This window comes from Lonchura striata, chromosome W (assembly GCF_050655825.1).
Source record: "Lonchura striata isolate lonStrDom1 chromosome W, ASM5065582v1, whole genome shotgun sequence".
In the NCBI taxonomy this organism is placed as follows: Eukaryota; Metazoa; Chordata; class Aves; order Passeriformes; family Estrildidae; genus Lonchura; species Lonchura striata.
In genome coordinates, this window is record NC_140743.1 from 16948470 (window position 1) to 16971789 (window position 23320).

At 46.6% G+C, this 23320-nt stretch overlaps 1 protein-coding gene across 1 annotated transcript in view; it reads right to left on the minus strand.

Annotated features, from left to right (window-relative positions):
• The window catches only part of LOC146763124 (protein ARK2N-like), a 98889-nt gene that overhangs the window by 2272 nt on the left and 73297 nt on the right, over positions 1-23320 (minus strand). Inside the window, exon 4 of the mRNA XM_085571115.1 lies at positions 3232-3358. Within this exon, the coding sequence (XP_085427241.1) occupies positions 3232-3358 (127 nt within the window). The remainder of the gene's footprint in view (positions 1-3231; positions 3359-23320) is intronic.

Sequence of the window (23320 nt, forward strand, 5' to 3'; positions counted from 1 at the left end):
AGCAAGATTCTTAATTGCAGTGTTTTATCACTTAGGCATCTTGTTAACATGCCCCTCTCTAAAATGTCCTCATGGATTTTCCATTTGTAGAGTCCATCACATCTTAAACACCCAGTAAACAAAGCTGAGACTAAATTTAAACTTGGTGGTCGTGGTGATTAAATTATTTTTAAGAACTGAATTCTGCCAGTGGGTATAAAGTGAGATTCCTTACAAAATATGTGCATGGATCCCAAGGATCTCGAAGAAGTCTGCCCTATTATGTGTAATACCATGCATTATTGAGAAGCATAGTTTCCTGGTAGCACTTTCACCTGCTGGACTTAAAAAGAGAAAAATTTTAAGTGAGGTTGGATGAGACAAAGAAAAGTTGTCTTTCTATATGAAATCAAATCCATGTTAAAATAAGGATGCAATGATACTTTCATTACAATAATTAAAAAAGACAGTTTGTCAATTCTGTTATTACAGCCATTACATTTGATATTTATTTTGGTCTTCTTAACTAAAATTACAATAATGCTGAGAAATGCTCACTGATTACAGTACAGCCCAACTTCAGCAAAACAATGAATCTTTCCGTGATTATAGTCAATGAGACTAAATCATGTATTTAAACACACTCAAGTGCCTTGCTGAAGTGAGGTACATATCTATTTATTTGTACAGTATTTTTACAGATTACATTCATAGTAGATATGTTATGATTGAAGTGCAAGCTAATAATAATTAGTAAAAAAACCCAACACAATGAAAGACCAATTTTGTTTTATGATAAAGTGATGACAAGAATTTACTGGAGTATTTAAGATTATAATTTCCACCTGTAAGTCTTAAACAAACACTAGGAAAACTTGATACCTAGTGTTCAAAAATTGGTTTGCCTCATAAGCACTGATGGTGTCTGCACATATAAGTAGGAGGTGTTTTGGCTGCTAGGTTAAGCTTTTCCCATTTCTTTGTGAATGTGCATGTACTGTATTTCAGGAACCTAAATTTTATGCATTGCTTAAATATCCCTGACATTTATGTTTTATTTATTTTTTAATTTATTTTGAGGTCATGCAATTTATTTTCTCCAGAACTACTTAGGTTATGCTCATCTCTCTTGGTTCTCATTAGCGTTTCATGAAATAGAATGAAAAATCTCATTCTCTGAGCTGTAGCATCTCTGAATATAAATGTCTCATTGCCTTCTCAGATACACTATTTATTTTTGGATGTGATGTTTTGATATTTAGAATTACTTTTTCATTACTTCTTCAGTCTTAAAAATACATACTTAAAGTACGTATCTACAAAGAATTAGCAATAAGAGACTGGAACTCTAACAAATGTATCTGATTTCTTTCTTATAAGAAGAAACATTTTTAAGCCTAACTGGAAAAAATTAAACAAACTAAAAAAACATAGTCTTGGTGTCTTAAGTAGATGCCAAGGAATATTCTAATGATGAAAAACTGCACCAATACATTAATAATCTGAAAAACTACAAATTATGGACAAACTCCAGGGTGTCATGACTCACACCAGTCCAATAATGACATGGAATATGGAGCATGATAAAAAACAGTGTGAGCAAGATAACAGAATCACCATGCTAAGCATGTAAAAATACTGATCAAAAACCTAAACCTTTTCCAAAAGACAACCCTGAAAGAAGCCCACCAATATTTCATAACTGCAAGCCTAGACCTGCAAGAGAAATACAATTCTAAATAGGATTTGAGCAACTGAAACACGTGAGTATTCAACAGAGCCAGTAAAAACTAGTCTGTGGGAGATGATAGATGCTTGCATGAACAAAGGAAAGCACAAACGTGTGCTTTAAGTCTGTCTTTGTTGAAATTATTTTAGTCCATAACTACTAAAACTGATTTTAAATGGCAGTTCTGCATTTCCTTCACATTTCCATTCTTGTACACAGTAAATATTATTGAGGCAGGCGGCATAGAAAGTTTTTGAATAGGGGACCTCAAACAGAAGGGTTGTGCATGCATAGTGCTAGTCAGATTTACACAAACTAGTATTGGAGGACAAGTCCACACTGCTTATTATTGGCACAAAGATACTCCAAGCCCTGGGTCTGCTGGATAAACAGTCAGGAGAGCTACTTCCTAATGAATTAGTATCTTCCAGAAGAGTTAGACACTTAAGGACTTCCATTATTCTAAAAGCAAAGACTAAATCTCTTCCTTTGGGACCTTGAAATTTCCTTTTTTCATATTCAACAGCACTGGACTGTGTCCATACTGTCTGTACAGTTTCCTGCCTGGGAAACTGGGTCCTACACACCTTCCTTCTTTTACCAACAAAAGATGTGGTGAAGGGACAACACGGAACAGCTCTGCTTTGTCCCTCACATGCCTTTTCTGACTCCAAGCATCCACCATATCCACCAGGCAGCAGACTAGTTTTAGAGGGACCTTGTCCATATACTATTTTAACTTGCTTTTATTCTACCAAATTGACACTCCATACTATATGCAAATGCCAGTCTTGTTCAACTGCTTTGTAATATCTTAAGCCAAGGAAAGATCATAGACTAAAGATGAAGAGTAACATTAAAAAAATGCCTAGTAAGAATAACCCCTGAAGCACAGCTGAACAGCTTTCTATCTGAGCTTGAGAGAAACCTCTGGTTTCCTTGCTCTCCTCTATTTTGGGGATTTGAACTCTCTTGTATCCTGAAATAAAACCAAGATTCGTGAAGATAGGATTTTTAATCTAAAGGGTTATCTTAAGATATAAGCTATTGAAAAGTTAATAGCATTTTTACAACTACTGATTAATTAAAGTGGAAGCTGATTAAATGCTTAAAGGTAATATTTTGAAAGGAAACAAGAACCTATAAAAATATTTTAGTTTCATTATTTGCATAGTTACACTATGCCCTTAAAATCTGAATTCCTGATATCTATATATTTGGTATCTCAATATTTGGTACTTTAATAGTACATATCTTTAGCCTGTTAATGTTTGATATAAAATCACAAGCTTAATAAGAATACTTATCAAGTTGGTAATGTTCTAAAGAAAAATACATTCTGATATCACCGTGACCAGTGGAATAGACAAAACGAGTGCAACATTTGCTACCTTTTGGGCATCAGTTATGGATGGATAACCACAGCAGTGAAAGTCAGCATTTTTTTTTCTTTATTAATTTTGGCAATACAGGTATTCTGATAAAATTAAATAAATATTAGAAAAAGAAAAAGGGATTAATACCTGGCATGTTCCTGAACTCCAACAATCTCAACTTCACTATCAGAAGAGGCAATATTAATTTCTTCATTGACCTGGGCATTACTTAAAGATATTTTGTCACCTGCACGGAAGCCTGGATCCAAATGACCTATAGATGGGGAAAATGCAAATACAGCCAATGTTTAACAACTTACATAACTCAGAAATCAGCTGAAAAAGTAATTTCCCAAGTGAACAAATAAAACCATTGAAACACTGCAAATGGAAAATCTTTTTAGATTAAGTTATCCAACTTTCTGTTTATCACCCAATACAGGATGACAGGATTTATCCAGTCTCAATAGCTCCAGTGATAGTGTTATCACACAAATGTGAACCAAGTCCAATTGTTGCATCAAGAACATTCAATGTAATTAGGATTTCCAGCTGTTATTTTACAACAATGCTGAGTTAGACTGTGCCTAAACCCCTTTGAAATAAAGAAACAAGACCATCTAATGCAAATAAATCAAACTCAATGATACTGTGACAAATAAAGCCTATAGGCTGGGCATAAATATCACACATTGAGGAAAATTTTCTTTTTTTTTAATAGGGGAAGCTAGTCAATGAAATAAAAAAAAAATAAACCCATCAGTTTCTGGACATGCTGCTTCAGACATCTTCTCTAACATTATTGCAAAGACTTAAACCCCCCCCCCCCTGTTTTTCTCAAGTCCCATATACAGCAGTGTTTTTTTTTATTACAGTTAGTTCCTCAATGATATCCAGTTCCTCAGTCTGTCCTCTCTAAATACTAAGAAGGTTCTTAACCCCAATTAATGAAGCTATGTTGGGACATATTAAATAATATTTGCATAGAAAACACAAACTTGACCAAAATATTTATTTTACAGTAAATACATTATTTTAAAAATAAATTAAAAATAAGATTTAAATAAAAAAAATATAACTTGTATTTCTAAAAATGCTGTTTTAGGGAACAAAAAAAGACAATTACTTCTACTGTCTCTTTAGCAGTAACCTGGGGGATGCTGGGCAGCCTTGAAGCAGATGACACTAACTACTCCTTGGGAACCACTCACTCATCTGTATTACACAAAGGAAGAATCAGTAGTCAAGCAGGAAATTTGAGAGAAGGTGAATATATTATGTATATCTAGCTTGAGTAGTCATGTCTTCAAAGATGAGAGGATGTAATGGTTTAACAGTGATGAAAAGTTTAAGACTGAATGAGCCCCTTCCCCCTTCCCTCCTTCATGACAGTGGAGGGAAGAAAAAAACCAAAAAATGAAACTACAAGAGGTTAAAAAAGTTTAGAGCCACAATTTTACCAAATAAAATATCAATAAACACAACAATAAAAAAGAACATTGTACAAAAGAGGGAGTGGTTTAACCAAAAAAAGCAAGCTGTTGATGGTGTTTTGGGGTTTGCCGTTTCTTCTTTTATATGTTTTCTGTATTCTTTGCACATATATTTGTAACTTTGTAGTCTATTGTATTAGTGGCTAGTTTTCCCAGTACTTTTCCATGCCCTTTCCCTAGGCAGGAAGACAAAACAAATTCCAGAGCTCCAAGCCCCAGGGGGTACAAGGCCCCTATGCTTTCTTGGTTCTTCCTGGGAACCAAGGTTGAGAACAAGTCTTCAAGATACATTTTCATGGACAAAGTACAGCTACTGCTGAACGGGGGACTCCAGAGAAGGGGCTTGACCTGGGGGGGAATTGCATCACCACTTGTCCTCCTAATTAGTGCTTTTTATCAATCATGCTAATTTCCTAAATCCTATTAAAATGTACTCACCCCTGGGCAGGTGGGCTTTTGTGGACATCTTTCCATAAGTGCCCCTGAAGGCCTTCAAATAAAGATATGCTCTTATATTACCTCCTGTCCTAGGGTGACGTTATGATGCTTGTATCCTCAATCGGGTGCTCTGTTTATGCTGGATATTATATTCTGTGCCTTCAAGACTGGCTCGGAGAGTGAAAGAGGGGAGAAAAAGAATCACAGAGTTTTGTTATCAGCCTGCATTCACTCCTGCACAGTCTGCTGGAACACAGAACTCCACTGTGTTGTCTGGGCATGGACGGGGAAGAACACAGGGCTCCTTTGCTTTTTAGTTAGTATAGCTAGCTGAGGCAGTCCAAGTTTTCCCTGGACTGGTTTTCTTTCCCTTTTCTTGGTTCCGTTCAAACCTGCTCCAGACTGGGATTCGGGGAAACACAAAGAGCTCGCATTTTGTGTCCTACCGGGGCCTGCTCGGGGCAGAAGCCTTTCCCAGCACTGGAGGGACTGATAACAGAGTAACCACTCCCAGAGAGACTTTCTGAATTTGTCATCTCTTCAGAGTGGCAAATGAGTTTTGTCACCTGGTATTGTTCATTGTGTGCTGGGGAGTGCTTTGCCTGTTTAAATAAACAGGGGTTTTTTTCCACCTCTCTCCAAGGAAATTTTCCTGAACTGGTTGGGGAGAGGGGCTGTGTGGGTTGGCTTTCTGGGGGGGCCCTTTTTGGAGGTTTTCTCCCAAATTTGCCCTAATCCAGAACACCTCCTTACTAAAAATATCTCGAATTTCATTTCCATGCTGATAAAAAGGCAACAATATCATGTGGCCTCCCTGGAACAAAGAAAAGATGGCAGGGACTTATGAAGCAATTCCAATGGGGGATGGGAGGTGCTGGTGCTGCCTGGAGCAGCTCCAGATTTGCAGTGGAGGGTTTCCTGCTCTGTCACTGCAGCAGTGACAGTGGCGGTAGCAGCAAGTATCTCTCCCTGCTGAGTTCAGTTTGACATCAGGTTCCTGCACTGCCACTTGGGGTGTTGTGTGGGGATTGGTTCTGTCACCTCGCTGCCTCTTCCTACCACCTCACTGGGCTCCTTTTCGGCTCAGCTGGACTCCCTTTGGCTTGGCTGGACTCAGTTGAAATCATCACCCTTGCTCCAGGTCACTTTGCTATCCTGAAGAGGGGGAAGAACTGGTCCTATGGTGAACTGAAAGCTGTGCAGCCCTGGCTGCGCTTGTCTCAGCTGCATCACAGAGCTGTCACTTCAGCACCATTCCCTGGGAGTGGCGCGATGTCTCTCCTCAGCCCCTTGTTCTGCAAAAACATCCTGGAGGGATGGGAAATAGGGGGAAATGGCGCGGCATGCAGTGCTGGGGTCTGCAGGTCCTTTAGCTGGAGTGAGCCAAATAAAAATGGCCCCCCTTCCATTTCTGGCCTTGGCATTTTCCCTGCCAAAATCACGCTGTGTTAGTTTAACACAACCTGGCTTTTAGTGGGGGCAGAGGAAGCCACAGAAGCTGCCTCTGAGAGAGAAACTCCTAGAAACTTCTGCTATCTCCAGCAGAGCCAATCCCTGAAGGTACTGATGATGGACATATTGGCTGGCCCAATTAGAGAAGTTGGGAATGCCTCTGTGATAGCATATTTAAGAAAGAAAAAAAAAAACATGGGAAGATCTCTTTCTTCTTTGGAGGGATGGGTAGGTACCAGTACCCTCCTGGCACTGAGAGCAGTCTTGTGGCTGGCACTTGGGGCAGCTGGGGCCAGAACCAAGCACCTGGCTGCAGCCATCTCAGTGCTGGGAGTGGCAGCACAGCTGGGGCGGTGCAGTCAGGGTGGCACAGCATGGCTCACAATGAACTTTACTTGCTTAGCTACTTTTAACCACCTGTACTGTGGACAAAAGAGCAGGGGCGGCGACAATAGCTTCTCCTTTTCAATGCCCTGCATGAAGAGAAGCACTAAATGGTGTCTGGCATGACCTGCTCGGTTCTGGCTGGGACTACACAGCCAGTGACAGGGGGCATGGCTAGCAACTCCCCAATGCAGAGCCCAGATGGGATCAACCTTTCAGCAGAATTCTATAAAAACTTTTCAATTTATAGAACTTGAGAACAAAGGAATCTACAAACACCAGTTCTCTCCCGAGTCAAAGAAAAGGGGAAGACACATGAGGAGAGCAACATGGCAACACTAAGGTCAGTGCAAAGGAGGGAGGGGGAGGAGGAGGTGCTCCAGGCATTGGAGATTAAATTCTTCTGCAAGCCGTGGTGAGGACTATAATACAACAGTTTCCCTGTAATTCATGAAGTGCATAGGGGGGATGCAGAGTTCACTTGCGGCCTGTGAAAAAGAGTGCTCACACTGGAGCGCATGGATGCTGAAAAGCTGTAATATAGTGAGAAACTTGAACAGGGAGAGAAGACCCTTGCTTTCTGAGATAGAGAAAGAGGACCTTCGCTTCCAGACTAGAACAGCTCATCCTTAAAAGACTACACCCCATGAACCAATGACCCATGAAAACAGTTGTGGGAAGACTGTTTGCCTATGGAAGGGACTCAGGTTGCATCAGGTCGGGCGGGACTGCTACTTGTGAAAATTAGAACCATGCTTGTAATGAACAAAAGAGCCTTCCTGGTTCCCATGACAATACTGGGACACTGCTGGCTCGAGCTAAGTACTGATATTGAAATGTTAATTGGCTAATTGCACTGTTTGTTTTCTCTAAACTACCTGGAGATCACCTTCCCACCCCCCACCCACACTGCCATTCTAGGACTAAGATGCAAATACAGGAACCCGTGGAACCATGGGAGCGTGTTTGGGGGGATAAAGAGACCCCTAAATGGAGAACTAAACACAGTAGAGGGGGCTGGACAAGTGTGCTGGCTGAGGAAGAGGGAAACACATCCCCTGATCCACGTTTGACCTGTCACCATCACCTACAGAAGACTAGACTAGAGTGGGCTGTAGGAAGCAAGAATGAAGAGGCAGATTTTCCTGGTATTACCACGAGGAAAGGAGAGGGGACAGCTGCTGCTGGGACTTCAGAAACAGACTCTGCATGCCTCCTCATCCTTCAGCTACCTGGAAAAGCTACAACAGCGGGGGTGAGCTCTGTGTCGGGCCCCCTGCCCAGATGATCTTTTTAATAAAGAGCTGAACATTAATAAAGGTATAAGCCCTGTTCATTTCAATACTGAAAAAGTTCACAGAGAACTGTCTCCTATTGAAAAGATCTCATGGCATAGCAAAAGAGACTCCTGTCCCTAAGCAAACTGAAAAAATATTTTTTAGAAGTGACAAACTGACTAAAACCCCCATGTTTTGTCTCCTTTCATTGTTGGTAGAAAGGAAAGAAGGGTTGGGGTGGGGAGAAGGTGTTCTAAAGGTTTATTTTAGTTCTCGTTATCCTCTTTTAATTATGTTAATAAATTTTTCTTTGTATCTTTTAAGTTTTGAGCCTGTTTTGCCCTTAGAGTGTTTCTTCCCAATCCTTAATTCATGAGCCCCTTTGGTTGTTCTTTCCCCCTCTTCTGCTCAACTATCACAGAGGAGAATGAGTGAATGTTTTTTGGTGGGTGCCTGGCTTCTAGCTTCTAGCCAGTGTCAAACCCCAACACATGCCCATGGTTATGACGTAAAATGGTATTGAATAAACATCACTGAAAGCTCCACCCCCTTGTCTCTGTACCCAAGACATTGTCACCCTTTATTCTATACCATGCAACTCATGCCCAGATTTTATAGCTTTCAAATGTATACACATACACATACAAATAACTATATACAAACACAGTTATAATTTAAGTGCTCAATGACAGTTCCCCCAAGATATTTATTGAGTTAGTTTTAGTCCGTGACTAGTATAACTTGAGTAGTCCAAATTAATTGGCCAGGGTATTTACAATATACAGTGGGACTGTCATTCAACAACCAATATTACATATACAATTCAACATTACAGATGGTTCTCACCAAAAAATCAAATCCCCTTGAGGGATATTGTTTCCCCATCCCTCTGCATTACCCATCAAGTGCAACCAGATCCTTAAGCAAACACAATCCCACCAATAAGTTTGCCTGAGGCAAGGTTAATCCAAACTGTCTTTCTTATTTCTCATTTGCACCACAAGGACTTTTTCTCTGTGGTTGTCATAGGTTGATAAGGAAGTGAGTTTTCTTGGGAAGGTATAGTCAAACTAATCAGTGGTCAGATTTGAATATTGCACCTGGTGTGACTACTGAAGACATTGGACACGCCTCTGAGAACACAGGGGGTTAAAAGCAGAGAACTCCCAGGGAAACTTTCTCTTTTGTTCTGGTCATTGAAGAGTGTAGACTCACCACTGCCGAGGCACAGGCTGGGTGGGGGAGGGGAAGCCATGCAGCATATGGCTGAGGTAGGCTGGAGCCCTAGAAAGAGAAGAGGGGTGAAGGGAATGGAACCGGGTCGGGCCCTGCAGGACGGAAGGGTGGAGAAACACTGAGATGTCCCAGGCAGCCCCCCCAGAGGGAGAGAGAGAGAGAGAGCCTGCTCTACCTGGAAATTTTGTGGAGTTGCGTTATGTATATGTTTTATTATCCCTGTATTATGTATTGGTTTATTCCTTTGTACCCCCGTGTGCAACTTGGTTTATCCCCAGTTTTCCCGCCTTGTCCGCCCTTCCCGCCTTCCCAGTATCTATCCATCACCCTGAAAGAGGCATTTTACCCCCCCCGGGTGCCTTGTCTATCACTCGGTGCCCCTTCCCATCCATCCAGAAGCTTCTACTCAGGGCACCGGGTGATTGGGCGAGGACCTGGGGCTCCCCCCATATCCTTCCCCCATTGGACCCCACCATATCCCCCCATCCCGGAGCCACCCCCTATCCCTATCCCCATTGGTCGTTGGATACCCCTCCCTTACAGTTTATAAGCCAGTGCAAGCACCTTGTGCTTGTTCCTGTTGGCTGGCATCGTTCTAGGACATTTGGCCCCGTTGGGCTACAATAAACTCGGACTTAGCCCCCAGCAGGATCCGCTCTTCATTTACCACCGCGAGGCTTGCTAGCACTGCTCGGGACCCACAAAGGCACTCTCCAAACCCCAGCTGGGAGCGGCGGAGGGTGCCTCCATCGCCCGCCCTCGCCCCAGGATGAGAGCTAGCCGGGGCTGAGACAAAGGGAACCGGGGCGGGAGCGCGGCAGCTGGCGCCCAACGAGCGGCCCCGTTTTCGCGGCGTTGGACCCTCGTTTGAGGATTTTAGGGTCGCGCAGACCTGAAGAATCGTCCTCCTGGCCGTCAGCTACCCTGGCGAGAGCAGACCCACGTTTTAGTGGGTGGCACTCTTGGGGACAGGATCGGCAGCTCTGGAAAGCACCTCCGGAGTCGATTCTCTCGCGGAGAAGCCCTGCGATTGGTTTTTCTTTTCCACCCTTCCCTCTCGGACCCCTGTGGTTTGTGAGTATAGGGGCCCCTGGGGCTTTCCCGGTCCTTTTTTTTTGGTTGGTTCCTTTCCCCTAGGTTTTAGGGGAAGGATCCCTTTTTGGTGGGTTTCTTTTTCCCCGGGGTTCGGGGAAAAAATTCCTGTTTTTGGTGCTTCCCTTTCCGGGCGGGAAGCTTAAGGACCGCGACAAAGCCGGAAGTGTGGTCTTTTGTTTTTCGTTCGTGTTTTCCCAATCGTAGGCGCTGCAGCACGATTTAACATCTAACAGCCATGGGTGCAAGGCTGTCCGTGCCGCAGAAGAGCATTTATTCCCAAGTTGTGGGTATCCTTTTAGTGGGGGGAATTAAGGTTAAAAAATCTAAAGTAAAACGGTTCGTTCAGTGGTTGTCGCAAACTTTCCCTGACATTTCGCCAGCTAAATTATACCAAGCCCCTTTTTGGGAACAGGTAGCGGAGAAGATCCTGCGACAGTCAGATCTCTCTCTCTCCATATTCACCCATTTGGCTCTCCAAATTCGCGATATAATTAAATATCGCTACAAAAGTCTGCCACAGCCAGCCGCAAACAAACCGATCCCCAGTTCGGCGGGTAGTTCATATAACCCTACTCCGCTTCCCTGTCCCTCAGCCCGGTCGCTGCAGTACGATGCAGCGCTCGCCGCTGCAGCGGGGCGCAGGGCAGCTGCTGTCGCTGCTCCCGAGGCTGCGGCTGCGGCAGGCGCTGCGGGAAAACTGCGGCAAAACTCTCCCTCTCTCCCAAAGTCGGGTATTATCAGACAGGCATCCCGGCATTGCCCGCAGGCAGATTCTGGCCCCTCTGAGAATACCCTAGACACCCCGCAGAGCGGTGCAGGCACTGTCTCTGCTTCTACCCGTTCCCCTTCTTCCCCGCGCTGTACAGCCCCGTCCCGTAGAGACTCCGTTCGTTTTCAGTTATCCCAGACCCCCGAAGATCCCTCATCCCCCATCCTCCATCCCCAAACCCCACGAAATGGCTCCCCTTCTTCCCCCTTCCCCAGGACACAAGATGGAGGTGACCGCGTGGGTTTTCCCGCCACTCGTGCTCCTTCTTCCCAAGATACCTGTCCTCCCCCCTCCCATAATCCCTTCCGACAGACCAACCCCTTCTGCTCCCCGGATTTCTCCGCCCACCTCCCTCCTCCACCCCCCGTCAACTCCCCCTTCCTTGAATTATTCAACACCCCACCCCTCAGCTCCACCCCCGGGGAGGGGAGTCCCCACCATACCACTCCTCCTGCTCCAGACCACGCCTCGTCCCCTGGTTCCCACGACCCCACTTCCAGTTCCCACGCTTTCGGTTCCGGGGGGGGGGAGCGTGGGAACCCCGATCCACCCCAGTCCCTACCTGCCTTCTCGGCCGCACCTGTCACCTGTACCCCGCGGCAAGGTGGTAGGCCCCTTGCACAGTGGTCCCCCATCCCCCAGCAGACCATCAAAGAGCTCTGCAAGGCCAAGAAGGGGTTCGGGATGGAAAGCGAATACTTCCGAGGCTTATTAAAAGCAACCCTCTCCTCCAAAGAATATGTCCCAGCAGACATGCGAACTCTCTTCTCCTGTTTAATTACCCACGGAGAATTCCTCATCTGGGAGTCCGAGTGGAAGCGGGAGATCAGAGAGGTGTTACCTGACCTCTGGGCCAATGCAGATAGCTCTAGGGATGAAGATGGGGCTGTAATATCGCTAGACCACTTGTGCGGGGAGGGGGATTGGAAAATGGGGACCAAGCAGGCGGAAAAAATCCCCAGAGAGGCGCTGCAAGTCAGCACTAGGGCAGCAGAAAAGGCGTTTTTTAAGTTAAGACCCAGCGGTACGGTTATTAACTTCTTGTCCCTAAAGCAGGAACCCCTAGAACCTTTTGTCGCGTTCGTGGATCGCTTGCATTACACGATGGAGGCTCAGGTCCCAGACGAGAGGCTGCGAGAGGGGATGCTTGCCACAGTTGCGAGGCAGAACGCTAACGACGCGTGCCAGCAAGCAATCCTCAGTCTGCCCCTGGACCCTGAGCCTACCCTTCAAAGCATGCTACAAGTCTGTGCGAGGAAGGTGACAGTTCCTGCTAAAGACATTCCAGAGACTCCTAAACCACCAACAAAGAGAGTAGCCTTCGTTAAAGCCGTAACACCGCCAGCCACCCCTTCTCCAGATCGCCGCCCTACAGGAACACCCCCGAGGGGACAACAGCACCATCAGGCCTGCAATCTATGTAGGCAGAAGGGACATTGGGCTTCCCAATGCCCGCTGAGGGACGAGTTTTTTAGGTTTAAACAGCAGCGACAAGAAAAGAGTGCCCCCAACTCGGGGGGAAAACAAAAAAACTGAGTCATCAGCGCAGTCCCTCCCTGCGCGAGGACATAAATATGGTGGGTTCTATAACATCAGAGGAGGGGAGAGACGACTACCTGCAATGCCCACCTGAGGACATTTCACTGGACTTGACACACCAGATTATGGCTGACAAACCAGCCTATATGAGAGAAGATGTGGATTTCATTCCCACTGCTTGGCTGGGTCGAGGCCCGAACCAGCCCAAGCCGATACTTAACATCGTATCTGGTTTCTCCCCATATAGGTTGGCCCTGACTGAGGCTCTGCACCTAAGGGACAGCGACTGGCACTCCATCGCTGTCGACACAGAGGACCCAGGAACCTGGAGGAACCTCCACAGTAAGTACATCGTTCTTGGGGACACAAAATTCACGCCTCTCAAAGTCACTATTGCACCATCCCTGACATCTAGGAACACCGAGCGATTAGTGGTGTGGCTGCACTGCCCCCATCCTCCAGTCTTCCTTCCCAAGGGCCAAATCATCGCCCAAGCCATTCCAGCATCTGGGCCTCCGGCACACCCTGAGGATCTATGGAAGAAGTCAGCGAAGAAGAGCTACCAGGTGTGCCAGGCCCAGGTCATAGGGAAGGAAAGACCAAAGCTCTCCTGCTATATGCGGAAGGATGGGGAGTACAAACACCTAAGCGGTCTCCTAGATACAGGAGCAGACGTGACAGTCATTCCCGCACGGGATTGGCCGTCACGCTGGGAATTGCAAAACGTGGCGGGGAAAATTCAAGGTGTAGGGGGTTCTCAATTGGCAAAGCAATCAAAAAACATCGTAAAATTTGAGGGGCCGAACGGACAATCGGCCTATTTACGCCCGTTCGTATTAGATTACACAGAACCCTTATGGGGGAGAGACCTGATGGCCCAGTGGGGGGTCACAATTAACATCCCGACCCCCCAGGTTTTTCGGGCAACAGTCACTGAGGAGCGTCCCACCCGGAAACTTAATTGGCTCACAGATACACCAGTGTGGGTAGAGCAGTGGCCGCTCAATAAACAGAAATTAAAAGCGCTTCAGGAGCTCGTGAAGGAGCAACTCGCCAAAGGGAATATCCAGGAAACAACATCCCCCTGGAATTCCCCTGTCTTTGTCCTGAAAAAACCTGGCAAAGACGAGTGGTGCCTCCTTCATGACCTTCGCGCCATCAACAATGTAATAGAAGACATGGGTCCTCTCCAGCCAGAGATGCCGTCCCCCACGATGTTACCAGAAAATTGGGAATTGGCTGTCATTGACATCAAAAATTGTTTTTTCCAAATTCCCCTACACCCTGATGATGCGCCACGGTTCGCCTTCTCGGTTCCTTCCATCAACCGAGAAGCCCCAATGGAGAGATACCACTGGAAAGTTCTTCCCCAAGGCATGAAAGTCAGCCCAAGCATTTGCCAGTGGTACGTCTCTTCATTGCTGTCCCCTGTGCGTGCAGCCACCGAGGGTGTGATCATCCAGCACTATATGGATGATATTCTTATTTGTGCCCCCAACAACGATTTACTTACACACGCGCTTGAACTGACAACCAGTGCGTTGGTTGCTGTAGGGTTCGAGCTGCGAGAGGATAAGATTCAAAGAATGCCACCTTGGAAGTACCTGGGTTTGGAGATAAACAAGCGGACCATTGTTCCGCAGAAATTGGCCATAAAAAATTCAATTCGGACTCTAGCCGACGTGCAGCAGCTGTGTGGGTCTTTAAACTGGGTGAGACCCTGGTTAGGTATTAACAACAAAGACCTAGCCCCTCTTTTCAATTTATTGAAAGGGGGGGAAGAGCCTAGTTCTCCCAGGGAACTCACTCCAGAGGCCAAAGCTGCTTTGCAGAAGGTTCAGGAGGCAATGTCTGCCAGGCAGGCCCACAGGTACGATCCGGGCCTGCCCTTCAGATTCATCATATTGGGCAGACTGCCACACCTTCACGGTGTCATCTTCCAATGGGCAGACACCCTAGGAAAGGGCAAGGATCAGGACAAAAGGGACCCACTCTCCATCATAGAGTGGGTATTCCTGAGTCATTCACGATCCAAAAGGTTGACACGGCCACAAGAGCTGATAGCAGAGCTAATCCGCAAAGCGAGAACACGGATTCGGGAGCTGGCGGGGTGTGACTTTGATCACATCCACATTCCTTTGAAATTGGAATCGGGCCAATTCACAAAGGCAATGTTGGAACACCTGCTGCAAGAGAATGAATCATTGCAGTTTGCACTGGACAGCTACACCGGAAAAATTTCTGTTTTGAGACCGGCCCACAAAATTTTCAATTCCAAAATCCAATTCACTCTGTCAACAAAACAGATTCAGAGCAAAAAACCCTTAAAGGCTCTAACAGTTTTTACGGACGCGTCCGGAGGGTCCCACAAGTCAGTAGTGACTTGGAAAGATCCTCAAACTCAGCAGTGGGAGGCAGATGTTGTTGAAGTAGAAGGATCCCCTCAAGTAGCTGAGTTGGCCGCAGTCGTTAGAGCTTTTGAGCGGTTCTCTGAACCTTTTAATTTGGTAACTGATTCGGCCTATGTAGCAGGTGTAGTGTCTAGAGCACAGGATGCAATCCTGCAAGGTGTCTCCAACGATGCCCTTAACAGGTTGCTCTCTAAGCTGATAAGGCTAGTCTCCCACCGAGAGCAACCGTTTTATGTGATGCATATCAGGTCACACACCGACCTGCCGGGGTTCTTGGCCGAGGGCAATCGCCGTGCCGATTCCCTCGCTGCCGCCCCCGCACAGCTGGCGCCGCTCCCGGACAAGTTCCAGCAAGCCAAAATAAGCCACCAGCTTTACCATCAAAATGCGCCTGGTCTGGTCCGGCAGTTCCATCTAACCCGGGACCAGGCCAAGGCCATTGTGGCCACATGCCCGTCCTGTAAGTCGCTCCCACTACCATCGGTGAGCGCAGGGGCTAACCCTAGGGGTCTGAAGTCCTGTGAGGTGTGGCAGATGGACGTTACTCATATCCCCTCCTTCGGGAGGATGAAGTACGTCCATGTCTCCGTGGACACCTTCTCTGGAGCAGTTTTCGCCTCTGCCCACACAGGGGAGAAGGCCAAGGAAGTAGAGAAACACCTGATACAAGCCTTCTCCATGCTAGGCGTCCCAAAACAGATAAAAACAGACAATGCCCCCGGGTACACATCCAAGGAATTCGCAGGCTTCCTGCAGCAATGGGGAATAGAACATAAAACTGGCATCGCCTATTCCCCCACAGGTCAAGCCGTAGTAGAGAGGACTCATCAAAGCATCAAAAGGATGCTTAAACAACAACAGTCGTCAGCTAAAAATGAGTCCCCCCAGGTTCAGTTAGCGCGGGCCCTTTTTACCATCAATTTCTTAAACTGTTCCTTCGAGTGCCTCAACCCCCCCATCGCGAGGCACTTTAATTCCTACGAGCAGAGCAAGGTCAGGGAAAAGCCGCCAGTTCTCATTAAAAACCCTGAGACCTGGCGGCAGGAAGGACCCTATGACTTGGTCACCTGGGGACGGGGGTACGCTTGCGTATCCACGCCCTCAGGCCTGAGATGGGTCCCTTCCAAATTCGTCAGACCATATGTCCCTAAGACCCAGAAGAGAAAACCGGACAGTCCTCAAGTTGGGTACGCCGCCCTCCGACGGCGGAAAAGGTCCCCCTCACCTGGTCCCCCCTCTTCCCTCCCTGGCTCCTGGGATTCTCTGTTCCCCTTTGAGTTAGACCTCCCCTACCTCGACTATTAATTTCAGTTGCTTTCTAAAGAAACAGGACTTTTGCTGCTGCTGGGACTCATTGTGTTTATTACAAGCTTTAACATAGTGATGAACTGAAACCCTTGAATAAAGAAGAGTTTCAAGAAGAAGAATTTCCAGAAAAAGGAAACATCTAGTTTCAAAATGAGCCCAGTGACTGTGAAGCCCCCGTTTAAAGACTTACTTTATCCTCTTCACCTTTCTTTCTTTTTAAACAAAAAAAGGAGGAGATGTGGAGTTGCGTTATGTATATGTTTTATTATCCCTGTATTATGTATTGGTTTATTCCTTTGTACCCCCGTGTGCAACTTGGTTTATCCCCAGTTTTCCCGCCTTGTCCGCCCTTCCCGCCTTCCCAGTATCTATCCATCACCCTGAAAGAGGCATTTTACCCCCCCCGGGTGCCTTGTCTATCACTCGGTGCCCCTTCCCATCCATCCAGAAGCTTCTACTCAGGGCACCAGGTGATTGGGCGAGGACCTGGGGCTCCCCCCATATCCTTCCCCCATTGGACCCCACCATATCCCCCCATCCCGGAGCCACCCCCTATCCCTATCCCCATTGGTCGTTGGATACCCCTCCCTTACAGTTTATAAGCCAGTGCAAGCACCTTGTGCTTGTTCCTGTTGGCTGGCATCGTTCTAGGACATTTGGCCCCGTTGGGCTACAATAAACTCGGACTTAGCCCCCAGCAGGATCCGCTCTTCATTTACCACCGCGAGGCTTGCTAGCGCTGCTCGGGACCCACAAAGGCACTCTCCAAACCCCAGCTGGGAGCGGCGGAGGGTGCCTCCATCGCCCGCCCTCGCCCCAGGATGACAGCTAGCCGGGGCTGAGACAAAGGGAACCGGGGCGGGAGCGCGGCAAAATTTGATATCATGTGCTGGTATGATGGGCAGAGGAGAAAGAGAAGGGAGGGTGTGGTGGTGCCCTGTGTCTTCAGGGAAGAAGATTTCTGTTCTCAAGACCCTCGTCCCCAGGGGAGGAGAAAATGGGGGGACTGTTGTCCCAAAATGAGAAACTGTTGTTCTTTAGTCCTTGGCAAAGCATTCTTAAAAGAACCCTATGAGCAGTCTTGGTCCATGCACAGTGGTGAGAGCACTGTACATAGAAGGAGGATGTCACAATGGCAGATTTTCTCTGGGTAGTGCCATTTTTTACATGGAAACACAAGAGGTGGCAATTGTGTTTCCTGGGGGAGTCTATGGTACAAGAGAGACTCTCCCTTGATGGACTGAGAATTGAATATCTAAGGGGTAGTAACTTGATTGAGAATCCAGGGTTTTGTCTCACTGTGTTTTGTTAGAAATTGGGTGGGGGGAGGAGGAATGTTTTTGAAGGTTTTCATTCTGAATTCTGTGTGTTCCTTGTATTATAGTTGTAGGTTAATAAAGTTCTTTTCTTTATTTTTAAGCTTGAGCCTGCTCTGCTCTGTTTCTGGTCACATCTCAAAGCAGTCATTTGAGAAAATATATTTTCATGAGTGCACTGGCATTGTGCCAGCATCAAACCATGACACTGGTACATAAGGTTCCTGACTGAGCAGGGACACCTTGATTGGTAGAACCTCAGATGTTAACTAACCAGCTGGCCTTGGCTAAATGCAGATCCCAGTGTTTGAAGGTCCCACCACCCATTGCTTTCAATGTGGTTTTTAGCAGTCCATTCTGCTGTTTAACTTTCTTAGAGGCTGGTGCATGAATATGATACACCTACTCAATACCACGCTTTCTGGCCCAGGTGTCTATGAGTTTGTTTTTGAAATGAGTCTAATTGTTTGACTCAATTATTTCTGGTGTTCCATGAATCCGCAGGACTTGCTTTTCAAGGCCCAACATGGTGTTCCAGGCAGTGGCGTGAGGCACAGTGTGTGTCTTCAGCCATCTGGTGATTGCTTCCACCATTGTAAGCACGTAACACTTGCCTTGGCAGGTTTGCAGGAGTGTTATGAAATGAATCGGACAGGCCTCCCCATATTTACATTTTGACCATCATGCCCCAGGCCACAGAGGCTTTACCCACTTGGCCTGCTTGATTGCAGCACATTTCAAAGTTATGAATAACTTGGGAGATGGTGTCCATGGTTAAGTCCACCTCTTGGTCACAAGCTCATCTGTTTATTACATCTCTTCCCTGATAACCTGAGGTGTCATAGGCCCACTGAGCTAGAAATAACTCACCTTTATGTTGCCAGTCCAGATCTACCTGAGACACTTTATTATTGGCAGCTTGATCAATCTGTCTGTTGTTGTGATGCTCCTTTTTACCCCGACTCTTAGATATGTGTGCATCTACATGATTTACTTTCACAGTCAACTTCTCTCCCCAGGCAACGATCTCTTGCCACGATTCAGAAGCTGAGACGGGTTTTCTTTTGTGCTGCCAATTGGCCTTCTCCCATTGGTCCACCCATCCCCACAAAGTGCTTGCTATTACCCAGGCGTCAGTGTAGAAGTAGACTGTTGGCCATCTCTCTCTTTCATCCAGCTGGATGTCTTTTAGCTCTGCAACCTGACTTGATCCACCTTGTCCCTCAATAGCTTCTGTGACTCATCATGTGGGACTGTGTAGGGCAACTTTTTATTTTCACTGTATCCCTACAATATGTCAGGAGCCGTTAGTGAAAAGTGTGTCTCTTTTCATCTTCCGGTAGCTTATTATATGCTGGGGCCTCCTTAGCACGTCTTACCTTGTCCTCCTCCTCTTCTAATGATAATCCAAAATTTTTCACCTTTAGGCCAGTTTGCAATGATCTTCAAGATCCCAAGGCAATTAGGATTTCCTTTCTGAGTTTGCTGTGTGATCAGAGTGATCCACTTAATACATTAAGCACCAGAGGCATGATGTGTGGAAGGGACTTTCCCTCTGAATATCCAGCCCAGCACTGGCAGTCAGAGTGCCAGGAGGAACTGTGCTTCTGTGTCAATCACTTTTGAAGCAGCTTGAAAACCTTCATCAGCTGCTAGGATCTGCTTCTCAGTTGGAGTGTAGCTGGCCTTAGATCCTCTGCACCCCCAAGTCCAGAATCCCAGGGATCATCCTCGAGTGTCCCCAGGTACTTTTTGCCAGAGGCTCCAGGAAGGACCATTCTTCCCAGCTGCAGTGTAGAGCATGTTCCTCACATCCTGTCTTGTCCTGACTGTACCAAGGGCTACTCCATGAACAATCTGCTGTTAAATCTGTTCAAAACCTTGTTGTTGTTCATGGTCCCATTTAAAATAATTTTTCTCCTGGGTCACAAGATAGAGATAGCTTAAAATCTGAATTTACTCTGGGATGTTCATCTTCCGAAAACCCAGAGCAGCTAGGAAAGCCAGTTTCCTTCTTGCTGGTCAGTGGGGAGATGTGGTAGTCTGTTATTTTACAGTTTGTTCTTCTGTAGTAGGTTTTAATATTCCTTGATATAAGTTTGTAGTTGTTTGTTCTCTGTACTCCATTTGGCTTCCCTGATGGTTCAGTCCTGAGTTGCTTACCACAGTTTTCCTGGCCAAAATGCATGTCAATTCACCTGTATAACACCTCCCTTGTTCCCTTGTCTTACCCCTGTCTGTCAAAGATAGCACACTCCTTTGGTTCTGGAGTGTTCCCTGTCCTTCATCCCTTCCTCAAAGCAGAATTGGATTGTAGGGTTTGCTACCTCCCTGTGTTGGCTTCTATTGGGGAGCTCTTACCCTGCACCCCTCCCCTAATGCCCTCCTATTGGTCAAAGGTTGTGTCCTCCCTGTGTTCCCCCTATCCTTTAAAAGTAGACCCTTTAGGTTTAGATTTGTCACTTGCACTGCCCCACTTTGGGATTAAATCTTTGGATACTCAGGCAAGTGTCCTTCCCTTATTTCTCTGCCTTGATTTCCTTGTGCTCTGTGCCTTTGCTGTGCTACCCATGCTGCAGCAATCACTGACACCCGCAACAGTCTCGGCAGAGACTCAGGGGTGGCCGCTTGTGCATCTGCCCTCTGGCCACAAGCGGTACAGCTAGTCGGCAAACCTCCATCCCGTGGCCGCTGAGAGCCAGACGCAGGGACATAGCTGTTATTTTGATAATCACATCCACTGTAATCTGACAATGTTCATCTTGCTAATTTTACTCCTAAGAACTGAATTTCCTGGGCAGGTGCCTTGACCTTACTTTGCTTTATGGCAAAACCAACTGTCAGGAGGATTTGGATTATCTTCTCTCTTTTTTCAAAAAATTTCCTCTGCTCTGTTTCCCTATATAGTGATGTCATCAATGTACTGCAAGTGTTCTGGAGCCTCACCCTTTTCCATGGCAGATGGTCGGGCTGTGTTTCTACCTCTGGGGCAGTCAGTTCCAGGTGTACTGGATGGCCCTCCAGGTGAAAGCAAACTGTGGCCTGCACTCTGTTGCTAAAAGAATGGAGAAAACCGCATTAGCAATGTTGATGGTAGCACCACTTTGCTGCCTTGGGCTCTAGTTTGTACTGAAGTTCCAGCATGTCCAGTGCAGCAGCACTTGGTGGTGTGACATCATTCAGGCCATGATAGTCCACTGTCAGCTTCCACTCTCCACTGGACTTACGCACTGGCCATATAGGACTATTAAAGGGTGAACAAGTCTTGCTGACCACTCCCTGGCTCTTCAGTTTACAGATCATCTCATGGATGGAAATCATGGAGTCTCAGTTGGTGTGGTATTGGCGATGATGCATTGTTGCAGTGGTGATCAATACCTGTTCTTCTTTGACCCTCAGCAGTCCCACAGCAGAAAGATCCTCTGAGAGACCAGGCAAAGTATTCAGCTGTCTTGTTTCTTCTGTCTCCAGAGCAGCTATCCCCAAATCCCAACAGTACCCTTTTGGGTCTTTGAAATACCCTCTCCTGAGGAAATCTATGCCAAGGATCCATGGGGCCTCTGGGCCAATCACAATGGGGTGTTTTTGCCACTTTTTCCCAGTCAGGCTCACTTTAGCTTCCAGTACAGTCAGCTGTTGGGATCCCCTTGTCACTCCAGAAATGGAGATAGATTCCATCCCTACATATCTTGATGGAACATCAGGGCGCATTATGCACCAGTGTCAACTAGAGCTTTATATTCTTGTGGGTCTGATGTGCCAGGCCATCAGATCCACAGTCCAATAGATCTGATTGTCCCTTGCCTCTACCTGGCCAGAGGCAGGGCTCCTCTAGTTCTATTCACAGTGCCTGTTGCTTCCTCCCTGTAAGTATGACCTGGAGATCCCTTCCAGAATATCGGACAGCACCATCTCTTCTATTCTACCTAGGGGCTTGCCCAAGAGAGACCAGAGCAGCATTTATCTTTGACGAATTTCTTGTGGCAGTCATTCTTCCTCTCGACTCCAGTAACTGTGCTACTAGGGCAGAGGTGGGTTTTCCATCCCATCTCTTTGTGTCTTCTCCATGGTCATGCAGGTAAAACCACAGATTACCTTCTTTCTTCCCATCTGGGGGATGCCTGCTCCTAATAGCAGGGGCTCTGGTCTGTACTGGTGAGACATGGAACATTCCCTCCCTAATATACTCTCTAAGTTTCTGATGGCCCTCTTCAATTTTCTCTTCCAATTTCTGGATATGCTTGTCCAGTTCTGTTTCCATGGCCAAGACACGGGCCTTTAATAGGGCGATAGTGTCTTAATCTCCAGAGTTTGGTAGCCAAAGTACCCACTGTGTCTTCTCTCTCCTTTCATTGCAAGGGTGCAAAGTAGTAGGAATATATGCTCAACCTGAGCCATATGAATTTTGTCCACATCTGTGATGTACACTGGGCACAGTCTGGACTTTAGGGACTTGCTCATCATCTGAAAAAATTATCTCCATCTCAGCTATTTCTCTCAGGCACTGGATACCTTCCTCCATGGTGCTCCAATGGCCTTGCTGCTCATAGAGGTCTTGGTCTTCCCTGCTGTCATGGGTTGATGCTGGCTGGATGCCAGGCACCCACCAAAGCTACTCACTCACTCCCCTCCACAGATACACAGAGGAGAGAAAATTTAAGAAAGGGTTCATGGGTTGAGATAAAGACCTGGAGAGATCCCTCACCAAATACCATCATGGGCAAAACAGTCTCAACTTATAGATAGTGAATTTATTGCTAACAAAATCAGACCAGGATAATGAGAAGTAAGATAAAACCTTAAAAATGCCTTTCCCTATGTCTCCCTCCTTCCCAGCTCTACCTCCTACCTCAGCAGCGCAGGGAGACAGGAAATGGGGGTTATTGTCAGTTCATCACTTGTGGCTTCTCCCTCTGCTCAGGGAGAGGAGTCATTCCCCTGCTGCACCATGGGGTCCCTCCCATGGCAGACAGTTCTCTATGAACTTCTCTGACATGAGTCCATCTCACAAAGAAACAGCTCTCTGCAAAGTGCTGCAACGTGAATCCATCCTACAGGCAGCAGTACCCCTCAAACTGCTGCAGCATGGATCACTATTCCACAGGGTGCAGTCATTCAAGGACAGGCTGCTCTAGCATGGGAACAGGGCCTCTCTTTCCATAGGTCTCCCATGGAGTCACAGCCAGGCATCCACCTGCTCCAGTGTGGGTCTCCTTCATGGCTGCAGGTGGACAGCCTGTTCCAGCTTGGTTTGCTGAGGAATCTCAGTGCTGGCACCTGGAGCATCTCCTTCCCCTCCTTCTCCACTGACCTTGGTGTCTGCATAGTTTTTCTTCTCACATATTCTCACTCTTCTCTGGTTGAAATTAAAACTGCATCACCCCTTTTTGTTTTGATTTTTTCTTAAATATGTTATCACAGAGGTGTTGCCACCATTTCTAATTGACCCAGCCTTGATCAGTGTCACATCCGTCTTTGGAGCCACCAGGGACTGGCTCTGCTGGGCACTGAGGATGCT